Here is a 17,964-nt window from a genome sequence, read left to right on the forward strand (position 1 = left end):
ATGGGAATGAAGATCTTATCTGTCTTAGTTACCACTCTCTTGTCGATTCTTAAAATAGTGGCAGGCACTGAGTTAGTATTTATTCAGTGAATTATTTCTTGTAAATTTCTATTATGTTTCTATATCTGTTAGAGCTACATCTACTTTTGACTCTTTCTTGTCACCTCACTTTTATAAAGTTCTTACCACAATGACTAAATCTCCTTCAATTCAATTGGACATAAGTTTGGCTCTACATAGATATGACTTACTAATAATTTTATTTTTCTGATTCTTACTATTTGTTAATAGAAAACTTAGAAAATAGACAATAGTATAGGGAAGAAAGCAAGAAATAAATCATAAGCCCACAACTCAGAGAATGGCATGATTAATATGTGATTCCTTCTAGTATTTTTTTCTAAGTTTATATATGTACATAATTAAGGGTTCTGCACCCAATTCCAGCATGTGAATATTGGGGGGACGGTTCCCCACACTAGCCAGCAATGCTCAAAAGCCAGCTAGATGCTCTGCCATTCAACACAATTCTGACATAAAAACATTTGGGATAATGCAAGAGAACTCCCTTAGAAGGTTTGAAGGCGAAGCAAAGGACCACAGAATACAATGCAGTGAAGGGGGCACCTACCATGGATCAGAATTGGAGCCTAATCAGGGAATATTTCTACTCTAGGGTAGAGACCCTTGCAATGTGTGCCTGGCAGGATTCCAGAATTGCCACAGACTATTGATTGCTATCTGTATCCCAGTCTTTTCCATTTTGAGAAGTGTTTGTGGTGATTATCCTGTTCCTACTCTATCATTGTATATTAGGTATGGAGGGGGGAGGGGCACAGATATTTTGTTTGTTTAGTTCCTGTGTCTCCATATCAAGGGAAGATATATCCCGGCCCAACTATTGTGAGATTATAGACTTTGAACTTGAACTATGATAGAATAGAACTTTTGGGGTTATTTCCCTGGAAGAGGGTATGTGTATATTTTGTGGGAAGAAAGGTAAACCTAGTATCTAACGATCAGAAGGACTGATGGGGGTTGTCACTAGTCTCGCCAGCTCAAGCTTCACCCTTTGGAGCTCTCTCGCCCCCTAGTGGTTGGGTGGGGCCACGTGACTAGTTTTAGCAACTGGGTTGTGAACATAGTGATTATAAATTACTTCTAGGCGAGAACATTTACTTTTAATTGCCATTGTGAGTTCCTCCAATGTACGTTTCTCCAATAGGGTGGCAAATCTCAGCCTGGGTTTCTGAGTAACTATGAGAAGCAAATTCCCCTGCCATCCATGTTAGACAGAAAGCATCAATAAGAAATAAACCTTTTGTCTTCAGCCACTGTGGTTTGCGGGGTTATATGTTATTGCAGACTAATCTAACCTATTCTGAATAAAACACCTATTTATTGTCTGCCTCTTGCATTAGAAATTAGGCTTAATGAGGATCAGCATCTTGTATATCTTGCTTTACATTATATGCCAGATATTTATCACTATACTGGCTCATAGTAGGTGCTCAATAAATAGTTCTTGAATTAATGAAGGAGAGAATTCTCTTAGCACAATTAAGGTTTTTGTTCTAACAAATGCTCCCTTCTGACAAAAATTTCTGTATTAGTCAAGATTCACTCAATGTTGCTACAGTAATAAACACCAACATCTCAGTGTCTTGAACCAAGTTTAATTATTATTTTACTACATATCCATTATGGGATAATAAGGGAGCTCTACTCATTCTAGTCCCTCAGGAACCCAGATTGACTGTAGCCACTGCTGCTGTCTTGAAAGTTGCTGGTTGCTATAGCAGAGGGATTAAAGAGCTCTGAAGCGTCTTGCATTGGCAAGCGTGGAAGTGATTCATATTACTTCTTCTCATAACTAATAGGTCAAAATTAGTTACATGATATTACTCAACCATAGGAAGCCAAGAAGAGCAGTTCTGTCTTGTGCCCAAAATGGCAGACAAAAGGAAATATTTGTTGAACACCATAAAAAAAAAGGTTTCAAAAAAAAAGTAATGAAAATATTTGTGATTATCGAAGTGAAGGGGGAAATAAAACTGGGCTATATGACAGAACTAATTGAGTGGGTGATCTGGGCGGCCTCTGTGAGGAGGTGACATTTGCATTGAGACCTCAAAGATCAGAAGGAGTGAGCAAGAATTAAAAGAACATTCCAGACATGAAACAGCAAGCATAATGGCCCTAGGGTGGAATGAGCTTGGTTTTTCCTGAAACTGGCAGAAGATGAGATCTATGGGAACCAAAAAGCCATGGAAGTGGGAGGGGCATGTCCCGAGATAGGAGAGACGGTCAGGGTCAGATCATGGAGTATCCCAAAGTCCATAACAAATAATCAGGATTTTATCCTAAATGCAATAGGAAGCCACCGAAAGGTCTTAGGACAAGAAGTGCATGCTTGATTTATGTTTTAAAAAGATAACTCTGGCTATGTGGGGAATCACTTGGAAAAGAGGAAGAGTGAAAATGGGGAGACCATCTAGGAGGCTCTGTAGCAGTGCAGAGATGATAGGGCTGGAAACGGGTGTGGCAGGGAGGGGTAAATCAGTAGTGAAGATGGCAAGAAGTGAACGATGTAAGATATGTTTTGAAGTACTTACTGATGGACAGAATATGAGGGAAAGACAGGAGTTATTTATGATTTCCTTTGTCAAAGACAAAGCAAGACACTAGTTGAAGCAGCAAGGACAGATTTTTACCAGCAACAACTACGGCAATAGGGAAAAGAGTCTACTGTGAACTGAACTCAGCTTTACTTGGACAGGGATGAGTAGGTGTTTTAAAGAGAGAATGAGAAAATAGCATGAGTAGGGTATCAGTAGAGTCATGGAAGTGAAAAATTAAAAAAGATTAGTCAGTATAAATGTGATTAGGCCAGCTATGTCTGCTAGCTGGCAATTATCGAAGTTAGGATTCTACCCTCCTACAGAGACTGGGAGGTAGACACCCTATCCTCAAGGGTTGGCTGGGACAAATGGGAAAAATATATATATGTATACATATATATATTTTTTGGTAGCTTTGAATTTTATCAAGCAGGAAATTTAAGGAGGACCAGGGCAATCTTAGGGATGTGGTCTTGAGCTGTTAGAAACTATGTTAGTTTTTATAGATCAAGGTTGAGGCCTAGTCAAGCGAGGACTCAAAGGAACCTGGCTAGAGTTTGGCCAAGGAGAGAATCTTTGCCGCAATGTGTTTGGTTTTAGTGACAGGGTGATTGGTGGTGTCATTCACACAGATGGGGAATTCTAAGGGACAATTAGGTTTAAAAATCTAGAGGAGATTAAATCCTATTTTGGTCATGTTAACTTTGAGACATTCAAATGAGTAAGAAGTTAAATATAAGAATGAGTCACACAGAAGTCTGGACTAAAGCTATAAATCAAGAGCTGCCAGAGTGATCTACATCAAAGATCACACAGGTAAGAATTAAAGAGATGGGGACTCCAGGATTTGCCTAACAAATTCCTCCTTGAAATTTGTTTCCAGAAGGGTAGCATCACTAGGTATATAATTAATTGTATTTCTAATGGTCACAAAGTACAATGAACAGAATTACAATCAATGCTGCTGTTAAATATTTGGAGATTTTTTTTTTTGTCTTTTGGTTTGAAACCTCTCTCTATTTGCTGTCTCTAAATGATAGCCTCCCACCCCTCGCCCCCAATTACATTTATTGAACACTATTGTCTGCCATTTTACACATGTGGAAAACTGAAGAGAGAAGTTAGGTAACTTGCCTAAGGTGACACAAAATTAGTTAAGGGTTGGGTCCTGTATTGAAAACTCAGCAATCTGGTTCCGGAGTCTGTGTTCTGAACCCTTATGTTATATGGCAACAAGCATAGTTAAGTAGTTTGGTTTTATTTGTTTAATGGAACATAGTGACTTTAAATACATAATAGTTCAGTAAGTGTTTTTGTTGGATCTCTCCATGCTCATGTGTGCACGTCCGTATCATTAGGGTTGAGGCACAATTCTTCTGGTGACTGTGCCTCGAGGTATTACAGCCAAATCCTAGGAAGCGTAGACTGGCTTCACTAGAAAGGTCCTGAAGCTTCAAACCCTTAAAAACACATGACCACAGAATTTTTAAAATGCAGTTGTAGGGGACAGTGAGGTTTGTCTGCACCATAGCATCACAGTGATGTCTTGGTCCTGGACATCATTTGCTGTCAAGGAAATGAGTAAAAAATTTTCCCCACCTCGGTGAAGTTTTCCTTCCGCAGAACATAGTATTGGCACAGAAAATTCACATTGCTGTCATAAGTATTATAGAGTTTCTTGAGCACAAGTATCCTTTTTTTATTTTTTTGCTATACCATTGATGATTTGTAAGAGCCCAAGTGATGCTTGATAGAAGAGGAAGTGAGGAAAAGAGACAGGGAGATAGGGAAGGAAAAAAGACAGGAGGGAAGGAATTCAAATCAAAGAGTCCTACTGGCCAATTTTAGGCGAGCAAGATGCCCTCCGAGGTTTTTTTCTTTTTGTTGTTAAGTTTTTGCCCCGTCCTGTGTGCAGCAACATCCTGACACCGTCTGAAATACTAACTGTCCAGCGTCGCTCGCTTTCTGCCCTTCCAGTCCTCTGATCCCCTCCACGGCCCCCCAGCCCCGCCCCATTCCTCCGCCTCCACCCAGTGGCCGCGGGCCTTGCCACTGCGCCTGCGCACACGGGTTGCTTCCCCCCGGGCCCTCGGGGCGGGTTCCTGAGAACAGGGAGGGGAAGAGGAAGAGGAAGTTGGGGGCGGGTCCTAGCTGGGAGTGAACCGGAAGTGTAAACGCTCCTACTGCTTCTCGGCCAGGCGGAACCTGTTCGGCTGGGCCCGGTGGCCGCAAAGAACTTTCTCCCGCCCTAACGGTTGCTGCGGCCAACTGCCTCACCCGCCTGGCAGCCTCACCCGCCTTCTCTTCTTCTCCCCTCAGGCTCGGCGCGGTCCTGTCTCCCTCTCGCCCGGCGGTATCCGCTTGCTGCCGCCACCGCCTCCTCGTCTTCTGCCCCGCCAACTGGCCCGCCCCGCTGCAGTAATGTGCGACAAGGAGTTCATGTGGGCCCTGAAAAACGGGGACTTGGATGAGGTGAAAGACTACGTGGCTAAGGTAAGCGGCGACGAGTGGGCGACAGTACGGAGGCGGGATGGAGATGAGGCTGAGGAAGCTGAAGGCAGCGGGGCTGAACGGGGGTGGGGGTGGGGAGGGGAGAGACATCCTGGATGGAGGTGGCCCCGAGGCGAGAGGGGAGTCGGGGAGCCTCTGCACTGAAGGGGGGTCCCGATCACGCGGGCGCGTTCTGGGTCAGGTAACTGCTGTGTTGACACAGCCGGGCTCTTCTTGCTTTCCTGACCACTTGGGGGAGGGGAGGAGAGGGAACCGGCTCCTTTGGAGTCACTTCTGAACACTGATCATGTGAGTTTGGCCCTCGTCTACGCCAGTTAGTTAGATCTTTCTTTGAATGAGGTAATTCTCCATCTTGAACCTGCCCGTTACTAAGTGAAGTGGCCTAAGCGATTAGAATCGGAGGAACTTTTTTATTAACGGTGGGCCGGTTAATGAATGTAACGTATTCAGTCACCGTGAAAAAGTACCCCAAATAGCAACAGTTAAAACGATGACACTTGGTATCACTTCACTGCGGGAGCCTTAACTTTGGGTGTGGCCTTTTTCCTCTCCTCCACTGCAACAAATACAGATTTGCTTCAAGTGTCAGTTGGCATCTGGGAGTGTTTAAGATATCTGAGTAGTTTTCAAACAAGCATGTTAACTTGAGGTACTCCATCTTTCTCCTTGATTCCATCTGAAATGCTTACACGAGTAGTGAACAGTAATGCAGTTTAGTTACAGTATATTTGAGGGTAAAATCATGATGAGGACAGCTAATCACAAAACTGAACTCAAAGTGTAAAACTGAATCCACATTATAGTGGATTGGTAAAATTCCGAGCTGGCCTGCCTTTGGACCCTGAAACTGTGCTTTTTGTAATGATGAGAGAACTGCATGTGATTCTGATACGATAATCGAAAGAGAACTCTTCCAAGACAAACGTATAACTTTATGACATAACCCTGGAGAGCATCTTGCTCACCTAAAAAGTGCGAAAACCCTGTCTAGATTTCAGGTCTTCAGAGGCTGTGAACACTAGTATGGTGCTGTGTTTTTGCTTCACAGATCTATGTTAGGAAACAAGCAGAAGCAGAGTTTCTTAAAACTTGTAGGATTGTGCAAGGCAAACTATTGATAGTTTTTACTCTGTTTAATACCGTTACAATTAGACTTATTGCGTGCAAATTACCTGCTTAGGGGTTACTTGCAGTGGATTTTTAGGACACTGTTCACTGCTTTGTCAGCTAGTGGCGGTCTGAAACCTGACTTACTGGATGTTTCAGTGTAAGATTAAAGGAAAGAAATTACTTGGATCACTTCAGTCCATGGTACACTTTCTAGTGGTGGACATTGTAGTACTCTGGAAATGAGTGGGCTTTTGTTTTTCTGTTACTGTGGAACCTTGGAATACGAAAAGTTGATCAGTACTGACTGAGCTTACAGTTACAAAAATAACACAATTTATGTAGTGTCTTCCTGATGGCATTATTTTATATCATCCTTGTGAGGCTTGTGAAGTAAGTCCTTTTATGAGTCCCATTTTACGGGTAAGATTACTGAGATGAGGGTACTTAAGAAAAAAAATCCAAAGTTACAGAGATAACAAGTGGTGAAGCTAGAACTGAACTGCTGACTCCAAAACTTAGACTCTGTCTGCTCCATGCTGTCTCTCACGATCTAAAATGTAATCGCAAAAGCATGATACCAAGATTTCTAGTAGGACATTCCCGTGGTCAACATCCAGGTAGATAAATTATATATGAAGAGTTCTCAGTCACAAAAAAATGTATGTAAAAATATGTACCCATAATGACGGATTAATTTGTTTTCAGGTGGTTTGTAAATTAGGTCATTATGTTCAGTTTGATTTCGTGTTTTTCCTGCAACTACCAACTCTCATTAATAAAAAAAGATATATATGAAAGGGAGGATAGACATTCAAAGAAAAGTAAAAGGGAAGTATTAACTGGTTTATCCAAAAAGGTTTGACTATAAACTAATCCTACGAACAGATCATTGAGCTTTTCCCTTTCTTAGTTTTTATGAGTAATTCGAGTCTCTTAAAATATCTTTTGCTTTGTTAATGAAAAATTACAAAAAGTAACCCAAAACTAGCACTCCAGCTTTTGCTTACTGAGCTCCCTTATTGACACTCTCGAGTCCTTAGGACAGTGTCTTCTGCTTAGCAGCCCCTGCTTATTCATTGACTCATCTTTTTCGTCCACCGATTTATGAACACTCATTCCTGTTTTCCGAGTTTGTGTAATGTGCATTTATCTAAGTGTGTACGAAGAAAGTCCATGAAGAAACACGTGGACTTGTCTAGTGTTCCTTCTAAGACGTGAGAGTCTTTAAAATGTTCTCATCTGTACTCCTGCGAAGATCTCTCCCGTTCTTCACATATAAGAGTGGACCTGTAGGTGAAGCACTGTAGTATTCTCCCTTTCTAAATTCGTATTTTAAAAAAATCAATGATTGTGTTTTTCTACCTGCTTCTGACTTCTATACGGAAATCTGAAGTATGGCTAGGCAGAAACTGTCAGTTTTGGGTAAGTTCTTGAACTCCAAAAAATCAGTTCGGAGTTCCCAAATCGTTGAAAATTGTGTGGTTCTCAATGGGAAAAGCAGCGTATAAAGAAATTTTAAATTAGTAATAAATGTTTATCTTTAACATTAAAACAATATTGGAAACGGTTTGGCTTCTTGACCACCCTACAGACCATACTTAGTTAATTCATCCATTGTTAATTGGGCACCTTTCAGGTCCCAAGCACTTTGCCAGCTAGGCCTGGCATGATGGTGAAGAAGTTGGACACAATGCTCAGGAAGATTGAAGCATCTGTATTCAGCAGACCGGTGTGAAAAATTCTCGTTCTTTTAAAGTACTATGCAAATTATAAGGAACATCTCACAAAATTCAGTTTGCTCAATTGAAAAACGAGTGAAAGCCAGTAAATAAGATGTTCGTGAGCAGCCACAGTAGATTTTCGTAGCCCCATTTCCCATGGATCTGCTTCCGCTGGGTGACGTTATTTTTGCCTTTGCCTCCCATTTTTGCCTGTATGTTAATTCCTCCCACTGGAGTCAATTGCCGAAGCTCCAGACTGCCTAATGGATAGCTCTCTTCAGATAAATTCCAAATTGAGCTCATATTTTGTTCTTTAGAACTGTTTCTATTTCTGTTGTCTCCATTTTGACTGATGACATCATGATCTAACCATTTGCCCAAACTAAAAATTCGGGAATTTTCTACCTTTTTAGTTTCTCTAATTTACTCCTTACTCTCCGTTGGTACTGTTACTACTTTACATTAGTTGTTGGCTTCTTTCCCGCCTGGACTGTCTTTTTCTTGACTGTAGTTTTCCCCTCCTGCCTGGTTAACGTGCACATCTTAGCTGGAGGGATCACTTTATAATGTGAATCTGAGCAGGTTATCCTGTTCAGCCAACCTCCTTCACGCCTCTTAAAATACTTTTGTGATTCACATTATTTCGTCTTAAGAATGGCCAGCTCCTCCTTGGTTTGGCATGCTTGGTGTTATGATGTGGCGTCTGCCTACCTTTCTAAACTCTCTACCAGCAGCACTCTGCTCCAGACCCTGCCGTGCTGTTTCTTACTTGTATGTATATCTTTACAGGTGCTCTGTCATCCTCCTCGTCCACGTCTGCTCACCTCATTCCCCAACCTGTGAGCTCCTGTGTATCCTCTTAGCTTAAATATCACCTCTTCCAGAAAACATTTTGACTTCAAGTGGAGCGCTGCTGCTTTTACTGTTTGTTTCACTTATCAAATTGCTGTGTTTTGTTTACATGTCTGTTTTTAATTAGGATCTGAGCCTCTGGTGGGTCGATACTATATATATATTCTTTTTCATCTTTGTACCTCCGGTGCAGTGCCAAGAAATTTCACACATTAAAAGCATATGTTCCAAATAAGAAATTATTTTTATTCTTAGCTATAGTTACAACATACTTTGTTAGTTATGTAATGATAATTATCATTGGCGGGATGACTTATATTGCCAGGTACGTATAAAGCGGTCTGCGAGATTTTTACCTAAATTTTCATTTGCTTTTTACCATAGCATTTCAGAATAGGTAATATTATTCCCATTTTAAGGACGAGGAAATTGAAGCTGAGAGAAGTTAAGTAATTTAACAAGGTCACAAAGTAAGAAGCACAACTGGGGTTTAAACCCAGAGCTGTCTGAACCTGTAGCCCATATATTTTTCACCATATCAGTCTGCCTTGAAATGGTTTCTTAGCTCACAGTAGGTTAGAATTAGCACAATAAGAAAATGAGAACGGGGCTTGCAAGAGCAGGCACAAATTATCTTTATGAATGAAGAGTAGTAAAATGGCTACAGTAAAAAAAAAATTGAATGTGACAACCTGAAAATAAGTAGGGACAAACAGCTCTGTAAACTTCAAATCTCATCAGAAGCTATCTTTGCTCAGGGCATGTCCATAAAGAGACTATTTGATAGCTTGTGGAAATTTTTATAGTTGCACATCATCTTATTACAATTTATTTTTATAATTTTGATCCCATATAGTACAGAAAAAATCAGATTGTGTCTGTTTGCCTTAGGAAGAAACAAAAGTAAAGTATTGTGATTTCTATTCTTAATAGCTTAAATAGCACTTTTTTCAAAAATTATGTTCTTAAATTTTTACATGTTTGAGCACTGTGATGCTGTGTACAGGTATAATATCATTTACTTATCACATCAACCCTTAAGCATAACCCCATTTTAGAGATTTTAGAGATGGTGAGGCTGAGGCAAAGATTAAATAACTTGCCCGAGGTCATAAAGCTCTTGAGTAGTGAAGCTGAGATTTTAACTGAGTCTCTGACTTCAAAGCTCCTTGCTATTACACTTCATACCTTTCACCTTCATTTCTCAGTAATGCTAGATAATCAGAGGAGACTGTATTACTCAGTACATAAGTGTTAAAAATAATCACAGCAGTTGAAACCTATGGAATTTTACTAACCATTGTCACCCTAATAAATTTTAATTAAAAAAAAACTCATAAAAAATAATCACAGCAGGATGGTAATTCTCCATTGAGACTATTTAGAGGTGACCTTTGTGGAAGGTTTTGAGGATCCAGCTCTCTTAGAGGTGAATGCTTGTGAATTGTATTGATAAGTAGTCCCGTATAATCTCCAGTAGGTCTGATACATGTACTCTTTGTTTACATGTGCTTCCATTTCACTTGCTGTGAAATACTATACACCAGGTCTCTAACTTCCCTTTCTCTGTGGTTTCCTTTCCTTCTCCAGCCCCCATTCTAATTACATCTGCCTTTGACACTGATAGGTTTGAAAAGCAACAATTGTGCACCCGGTGAGAGGATAGGATCTCTTGAACCTGAGAAAAGTATCAGCTCTAATCTTGAGAAATTGCAAGACTTATTGGGATCACTTTTTACTTCCTAATAAAATAGGCAGTTTAAAAGACATCCCTGTTTAGTCTATCTTGCAGTTATTAGTTTTATTCTGTTTCCTTTTTTCTTAACTATCAGTTTCATATCATAAAAATTTTTCACTGTGTTATGCCCTTCATAAAGCAGGGCTGGTGACTCAGAAAGCGAATATATCATCTTGTATAAGACATGTGCTCTCAGTAGATACAGAAAGTTCAGTCTATTAGTCTTTTACTCTCCTTTCTTTGAATATAAAATAAAGGAAGATCTTTTTTATGTTAGAAGGCAAGTGTTCACACAGATAATTGTAGTGTTTTGTAGATGTGGTGTTTTGCTTTGAGATTTTTAAACTGTCCTTTAATGTGGACAATTAAAAGTGTAATAAAGCTGATTTAAATTATAAAATAATATATGCTTATTGTTTAAAAGATAAAGTTGCTTTGAACAGAATAAAGTGAAACAAAGTGTCCCATTGCCTAGTCTCCCTACCCAGGTAGTATCTTTCTTTAAAATATAAAACTTATTAGGTATTTGTAAGACAGGAAAGTATAAAAAAGATAAAAATTGGCCCAAGATTCTACTATCTAGATTAATTCCTGTTAACTTTAAAAAGTAAAAATAAAAAATTTTTGAAATAAAAAGTGAAATTAATTCAGGTACAGATTAGAAAAGGTAACAGCTGAGACTCCCTTCCCTAGTCCCTGTGAACAAAGTGAGCCATTCTTAACAAGGTCATGTAACTAATTTCAGGGAAATATTGGAAATTCACTCACTCATCCACTTCCCCACTTAAAAATTCTAGGCACACTTCTGCACTTCGCTTTTTTTAAATTCTTTAATAATTCACCTTAGGTTCCACATTGAAATTGATTCATCTGCCCCCCTTTTTTAAAATGGTACATAGTATTCCATTTTATGGACATACCATAATTTAACTAGTGCTCTATGATCCTCGTTTTCTTTCCAGCTTATTTTTGTAATTAAACAATGTTACAGTGATTACCTTTGTATATCTTCCTGGACAACTTTGAGACTGTATCCGTATTACCCTCCCGATGAGTTTTATCAACTTAGGCGCCATCAGCAGTGCGTGAGACTGGATCATCCCCTCACAATACTGTAGCACGGGGCAGCATCAAACTTCAGTTTTTGCCATTTTAATAGGTAGAAAATGATATGTTGCCGTGATTTGCATTTCTTTAATAAGGAAATCAGTATCTTATTAAAACTTAATTAGCATTTGTATCCTTTTCTCCAGATTTCTTGCTTATATATTTTGTTCATTTTTTTATTCGGTAGTTGGTTGTTTTTTATTGATTTGTATGGCTCCTTTACAAATTAAGGGAGTTAGTTTTTTATCATATTTTTTTGCAAATATTTTTCCCAGTTTGTCTCTTGACTTCATGTATTTTGTTGTTCTGCAACAGACTTTACCTTTAATGTAGTTAAATATATTAATTTTTCCCTCTTTTGTGACCCGTTTACAGAGACCTATTTCTTCTCCTGATATTTTAAATAAATATGGTCTTCTAGAACTTTTTTTTTCTCCCATGTTTTGCTTGTTAGGCATTTGATTCTTCTGTTATTTGTTTTAAAGTCAGGCATAAAATAGGAATACAGTTTACTTGTGTATTTGTTTTTGTAGTAGTTCCCACACCATTTATTTTATAATTCCTCTACCTACTAATCTGAACTTTATCATAAACAGAATTCTAACATGTGTTTGGATTTCTTACTCTTTTTCTATCCATATTAAACTGTTCTAATGATCGTAGCTTCGTAATGTGTTTTAGTATGGAATAGAGCCACTTTGCCTCTTACATTCTCTTTAGAATTTTTGCAGATGGTTCCTTTAAGGTTTTTTGCTTTTCCTATCATCTCAGAAAAAATATAAGGATTGTTTGGACCTACCTCACATTCAACCCATATATCTTCATAAGCATTAAACTTTTTTTTTCCTGGCATGCTGGCATCATGTTATCTAAAGAACATAATGCTTTAGCTTTTTAATTCTTTACGAAGTATCTTAGGATCAGAGGATATGGTGGTGTGGGAATATTCTATATCGTAGTATTTGAAACAGTGAAATATGTTTACATAATCAGATCATACCAGAATTGATAATTAAGAGTTACTTTATGGTATTACATCAAGAGCCACCTTGTAACGAGAAATATTGCTGAAAATAAGTTTTTTGCAGTTGTATCTTTATTACAGTTGATTCCTGAACATTGTGAGGTTTATGGGCACCAACCCCAGCACATTAGAAAATCCATGTATAACTTTTCATTCCCTCAAAACTTAACTACTGTCACCCCTCAGTATCCTCAGAAATTGGTTCCAGGACTCCCCATAGATACCAAAATCTTCAGATGCCCCAATCTGTTACATAAAGGTCGATGCAGGGCTGACTGCATATTTATTGAAAAAATTCACGTAAAAGTGGACCTGCATATTCAAACTCGTGTTGTTCAAGGGTCAACTGTATATAGTTCTCATAAGCTTGGAAGCTTGATTTTTTTTTTTTTAAGTCCATAAAACATTACAAGGGTGGAAAGGAGCTGTGATTCCTGAAATCAATAAGAGAAGAAATCAAAACAAGAAGCTGACCCAAGAAAACAAAGGGGCAAAAAGTCATGTTACCTTCAAGTTCCAGAGGCCTGTACGATAATTAACATACATAAATGCAACCTTAAGCTTCAAGAAAAGTTTATATTTGGTCTACTTTTCTCTCATTTAAAAAGTCAGAGATGTGTGTGATATATTTTGGAAAGATTTCTGTTTGACTATCTAAAATAGTAGAACATTTTAATACTTAGGTCAAAACTCTTGGCCATCTAAAAAATTAGATACCAAAAAAAACCCAAAACATAGTACAATATTATCCTTTGGGGATTTGAAAGTGCATTGTTGGTGAAACTGTACTGTAAAGCTTAAATGTATTGGCTTTGGAATTAAACCCTACAGCTCTGGCCCTCTTACTGACTGGATCACTTTGGGTGACATAGTTAACTGCTCAGAACTTGAGTTTCCTTAATTGGGAAAAAATGAGGGTAAGAGTAGTAATACCTACTTCATATGTGTAGACTACCATTTTCTCTGGCACATGGTGAAGGCTGATAAATGTTAGCCATTGTTACTGATTCTAACCATAAATTTGGAAGCAAAACTACTTAAAAAGTCATCTAAGTTCACCTCCCTTATACGGTCGATGCGGGAAAAATGAGCTGTTAAAGGCTTGGCCAGGATCATAGTGCTAATTAGGATTAGGACTTTAATTCCGTTTTCATGAACCTGAACAGGTGCTTTTCCTACTACATTGTGATGTTTTCTAATGAAATACTTTGTACTAGCTATTAGCTTCTATTGGAATATTCTTTTTTGCCCCACCCCATCTGCTTGGTAAATTTCTGCTTGTTTTTAAAGTTTTTGTTCTGCTTGGCATTCCCTGACTGTGCAGTTAATCCCTCATTTAATGCCAGCATGGTATCTAATGTAGAGCTTTCCTGTTATTGTGTTTATGCTCTAGTGTAGGGTTTCTTAAACTTGAGAGCTATGGGCTCCTGACTTGACTGGCAAGTCACTGGACTTGAATTTGAAAAACAGGCTTAATAAACTTAGACCTTCTGTGGAATATGTCTTAAGTTTTGAATGTTCAAAAAGAGTTTTGTCTTGATGGCTGGTTTAAAAAAACAAAGGTACATGTAGAGATATGGATCACCTGTTACCATTTAGCTATGTGAATAGTGCCTCTCAAACCTGAGTACTCAGAGACTCTTCCCCCCCAATAATTCTGCAGAGATTGATTTAAGATACAGTGTTTTTACTGGAGCATTTGTCTTTGGATGGGGAGTGGGGGTTTCCCAGCATTTGAAACCCCTTCCTGTGTTTGAGGAGTTGCATGGTGTGAATCTTGGTGAAGTGCAAAGCCTGGCTTCGACCACAACAAAAACCAGAAAAGGACAAATATATCGCTTTCTCCGGCCCACATTTAGGAAATGGGTCTATAACCCAAACACGACTAATTAGATGCTTTTATCAGGAGCTTATACAAAGATTCAGGCACAGTAAAAGATGTAGCAGCAGCAATAAAATATAGTTACTAAAAACATAAGTGGTGGTGTCCCTGTTGTAGCATCTCTTCTGTGCCCAGGTGGTTCTTGTGACAGATTTTCATTTTATTTCTTACTTTCAAACCGCCCTGGTTCCTGAGCATTTACTGAGCCTGGTTCTTCAACATGTCCAGCAACTCTGAGCTACTTTTAACATCTGTTTAGTGCATTGCATTTCTGTTCATCGGTATGAATTGGTTTCTGTTCTTGCAATTAAGAACCCCATATTAATTTTCCCTGCCTGTCTCCCCTGTTGTGCTGTGAGCTTTTTGAAGATAGAAATTATCTTTGTATTCCCAATGTTTATCACATTGTCACTTGTCTGCCGTGTAGTTTAAATTTGGGTTGAGATGGTATTTCTAGGAATTAACCCTTTCGTTGTTTTCAAAGTTGTTTTTATCATACACCTCTTTATAACAGATGTTCTTAATATATTTTCTTTCATTTCCTCTTTTGGACATGGCTCTAAGTTTTCAAATTCTTTATTGTTTTAAACTCAATGAACTTTGTCCAACTTTTCCACATTACTACAATAGTTGTGGAATGCAGTTTTGACAAGAGTTGTATAAATATTAACACCAGCTTCCACTTGTAATCTCTCATGGCCATCATTTTATAATTTCAGTTAAGAATTTTTAAAACCAACACATCTCAGTGAAAGTACAGATGATTTTTATGCATCTTCCTTTGTGAAGAATAAGAATCATCAGTGCTTTTTCATTGTTATTAATGAGAAAATATTAAAACCTGTACTTAATGCCACATATAACAATATAAAAGTACGTGGACCATCAAACCAATAAAATTGAAAGCTTTCTAGCTGCAAACTAAGTCCTTAGAGAACCTTCATTTGTTCTTTTAAAGTCCTCTGTAGAAGAGTAATTATATTTTCACTTTAGATTCCAGTAGACCCCGGTCTAACTCTCAATCTTACCACTTATGGTAAAGTTATTTAATTTCATCAAACTTCAGCTTTCTCGTTTGCAAATGGGGATTATACTTGTACCCCATTCATATTTTGTCTAATTATAAAAAGAGATAGTGAATGTAAAATTCACAAAGCAATGTCTAACACATTGTGACTGTTTGCTGTTTGTGTTTTTATGTAGATCCTTTCCTAAGAGATGAATAGTTGTGATTAGAGACAGTATGACTTTATGAGCCATGTCTGCTGTTGTGCAAAAGCAGCCATAGATGATACATAAACAAATGAGGATCTCTGTTCCAGTAAAACTTTACAGAAACAGGCAGAGGCTGGATTTGGCCAGTGGGTCATTGTTTGCTTACTTCTGCATAACACTGAAGTTGCAAAAACTGGGTTGTCTGATAAACTAAAATTCATTTATTTCCTCCTCAAGTTTTTCAGATCTAAAATAATTTAAATGTATAATCAAATAACTTATCTTGGGGATCAGCATTTCCAAAAATATGATTCAGAAATCTTTATGGTTGAAAGGTACTGAACTGTAAGGAAAAGCAAGGCATGGAAAGCAATGTGTGGATAGGGGAAGAGAAAGAGAAAGGGTGAGTGAAATTCTATAAAAGAAAAAACGTAGGATCTTTACAGTAAATTTGAACCTTAGGCAAAAGGCAAAGAATATTCTGAAAATTAGGAATTGTTACTTGTGACAATATGTGAACAGGAACTAATTTAGATCCTTAAACTGAAAGGGACTTCTGCAACATCTTTTCAGTTATCAAAGGTCATCCTTCATGACCGTAAGTCTTCTCTCCCCAGCCCTAGTGCCAGCCCTGTGCGCTGGCTTGATTTCCAACTCCAGAAGTGAAAGAGAAGGCAGTTAGCACAGTTTTCACTTGTTCATTCATAATTCATTCAGCAAATATCATTTGAGCACCTACAGTGCCTGCCATTGTATTCAGTAGCCATGGAAATATACTAATGAATAATTCTTCTGAGAATGAGTTTTCTTTGGTAGGTTCAGTTAATAGGGTGTATAGGACAAACGAGAAATAAGATAGTTGTATGGGTTCTGGATAAATTATTTCCCTGTTTGATGCATGACATATAAATAAAACTTAGAAAGCAACTATGTATGTATTGGAAAAACATACAACTGTATATATAAGAATAGACTGAGAGCCAAAAAAAAAAAAGCCATATTTGGTTGCAGTATAGAGGAGAATCAACATCAAATGGAAATTTTAATATAGAGAGGAATCAACACTAAATCAAACATTATATTCAAAATGGTAGATAATGGGAACAGAATGCTTTCTCTTTGAGTACTTACTTTATGCTAGGCATGGTCCTACATAATAAATATAATATAAATATGCATATAATTTAATCCTCACAACCACCCAGGTAGGCCTTCTCTCCATTTTATAGTTAGGGAAATGGAAATTAAGTAACTTGCCTGACATCCTACAGCTGATACCATAAGTAGAAGGATGGGATTTGATATTACTCATTCCAAAAGAATATTATTCCCATCATTTTAATTGAAATGTTTCAGAACTACTAATGAACTACATAGATGAAAAAATTTGAAAATTAAGTATTATAGTATATAAAGCATTGAGATCGAACCAGCAAAAAATTAGGGACGAACATAGAAGTTTGAACTGATAAATAGAAATCGAAGTTCTCTGAACTGAGAAAAAGACCCAACATTGGAAATAGAAGGTCTCCACATTTCTATTCAAAATTAATAAGGACAAATGAGGAGCAAGACACATCCTAGCTAAAATGATTAACTACAAAGATTTTTTGTTTTAATCTATAAATTTCTGGGCAAAATATTCAAGTTGTCATTCATATATGATGGCAACAGAAAAACGATCTTAAAATATGTATCATCCCTTCCCTCTCAATAGATTGCTACAGAGATCACGTCTGAAAATTTAGGGATTGAGTTTTTCTTTCCCTGTTTCTCGTTCACCCCTCCCCCTCTTCCCTTCTTTTCTCCCTCTTTCTCTGTCTAGGGCTTATTTACAGATGTAGCTTTTAGGAATGTAAACCATTGGGTTGGAACATGAGCTATTTCCCTGGCTACATAAGATTTTTAGAAATAAATTCCAATTCTGGGGCCATAAATTACAGTGTCTTGAAAATAAAGCTACTTTTTGATCATATTAATCATTTGTCCAAATTGAGATACTATTATACTGTTTTGAATGAATTTTCTTAATTGTGGTAGTTTTTTTGTGAAAAATACACACATTTTGTTAAAGTTTTAATTTTATACCACTAGTAAAAATTTTTTAAAATACTTCACTATTTACAATTAGAAAATGTGTGACTAAAAAAAAATAAAGTGTGATTTTAATAAGTAAATCAGTT

The 17,964-nt window shown here is 37.8% G+C and overlaps 1 protein-coding gene across 1 annotated transcript in view; it reads left to right on the forward strand.

Moving 5' to 3' along the window:
• The first annotated feature begins 4,766 nt into the window (after positions 1-4,766).
• The window catches only part of MTPN (myotrophin), a 53,609-nt gene continuing 40,411 nt past the window's right edge, over positions 4,767-17,964 (forward strand). The window contains exon 1 of the mRNA XM_033098935.1: positions 4,767-5,114. Within this exon, the coding sequence (XP_032954826.1) occupies positions 5,043-5,114 (72 nt within the window). The 5' untranslated portion in view covers positions 4,767-5,042. The remainder of the gene's footprint in view (positions 5,115-17,964) is intronic.

Source organism: Rhinolophus ferrumequinum, chromosome 26, assembly GCF_004115265.2.
Source record: "Rhinolophus ferrumequinum isolate MPI-CBG mRhiFer1 chromosome 26, mRhiFer1_v1.p, whole genome shotgun sequence".
Taxonomy (NCBI): domain Eukaryota; kingdom Metazoa; phylum Chordata; class Mammalia; order Chiroptera; family Rhinolophidae; genus Rhinolophus; species Rhinolophus ferrumequinum.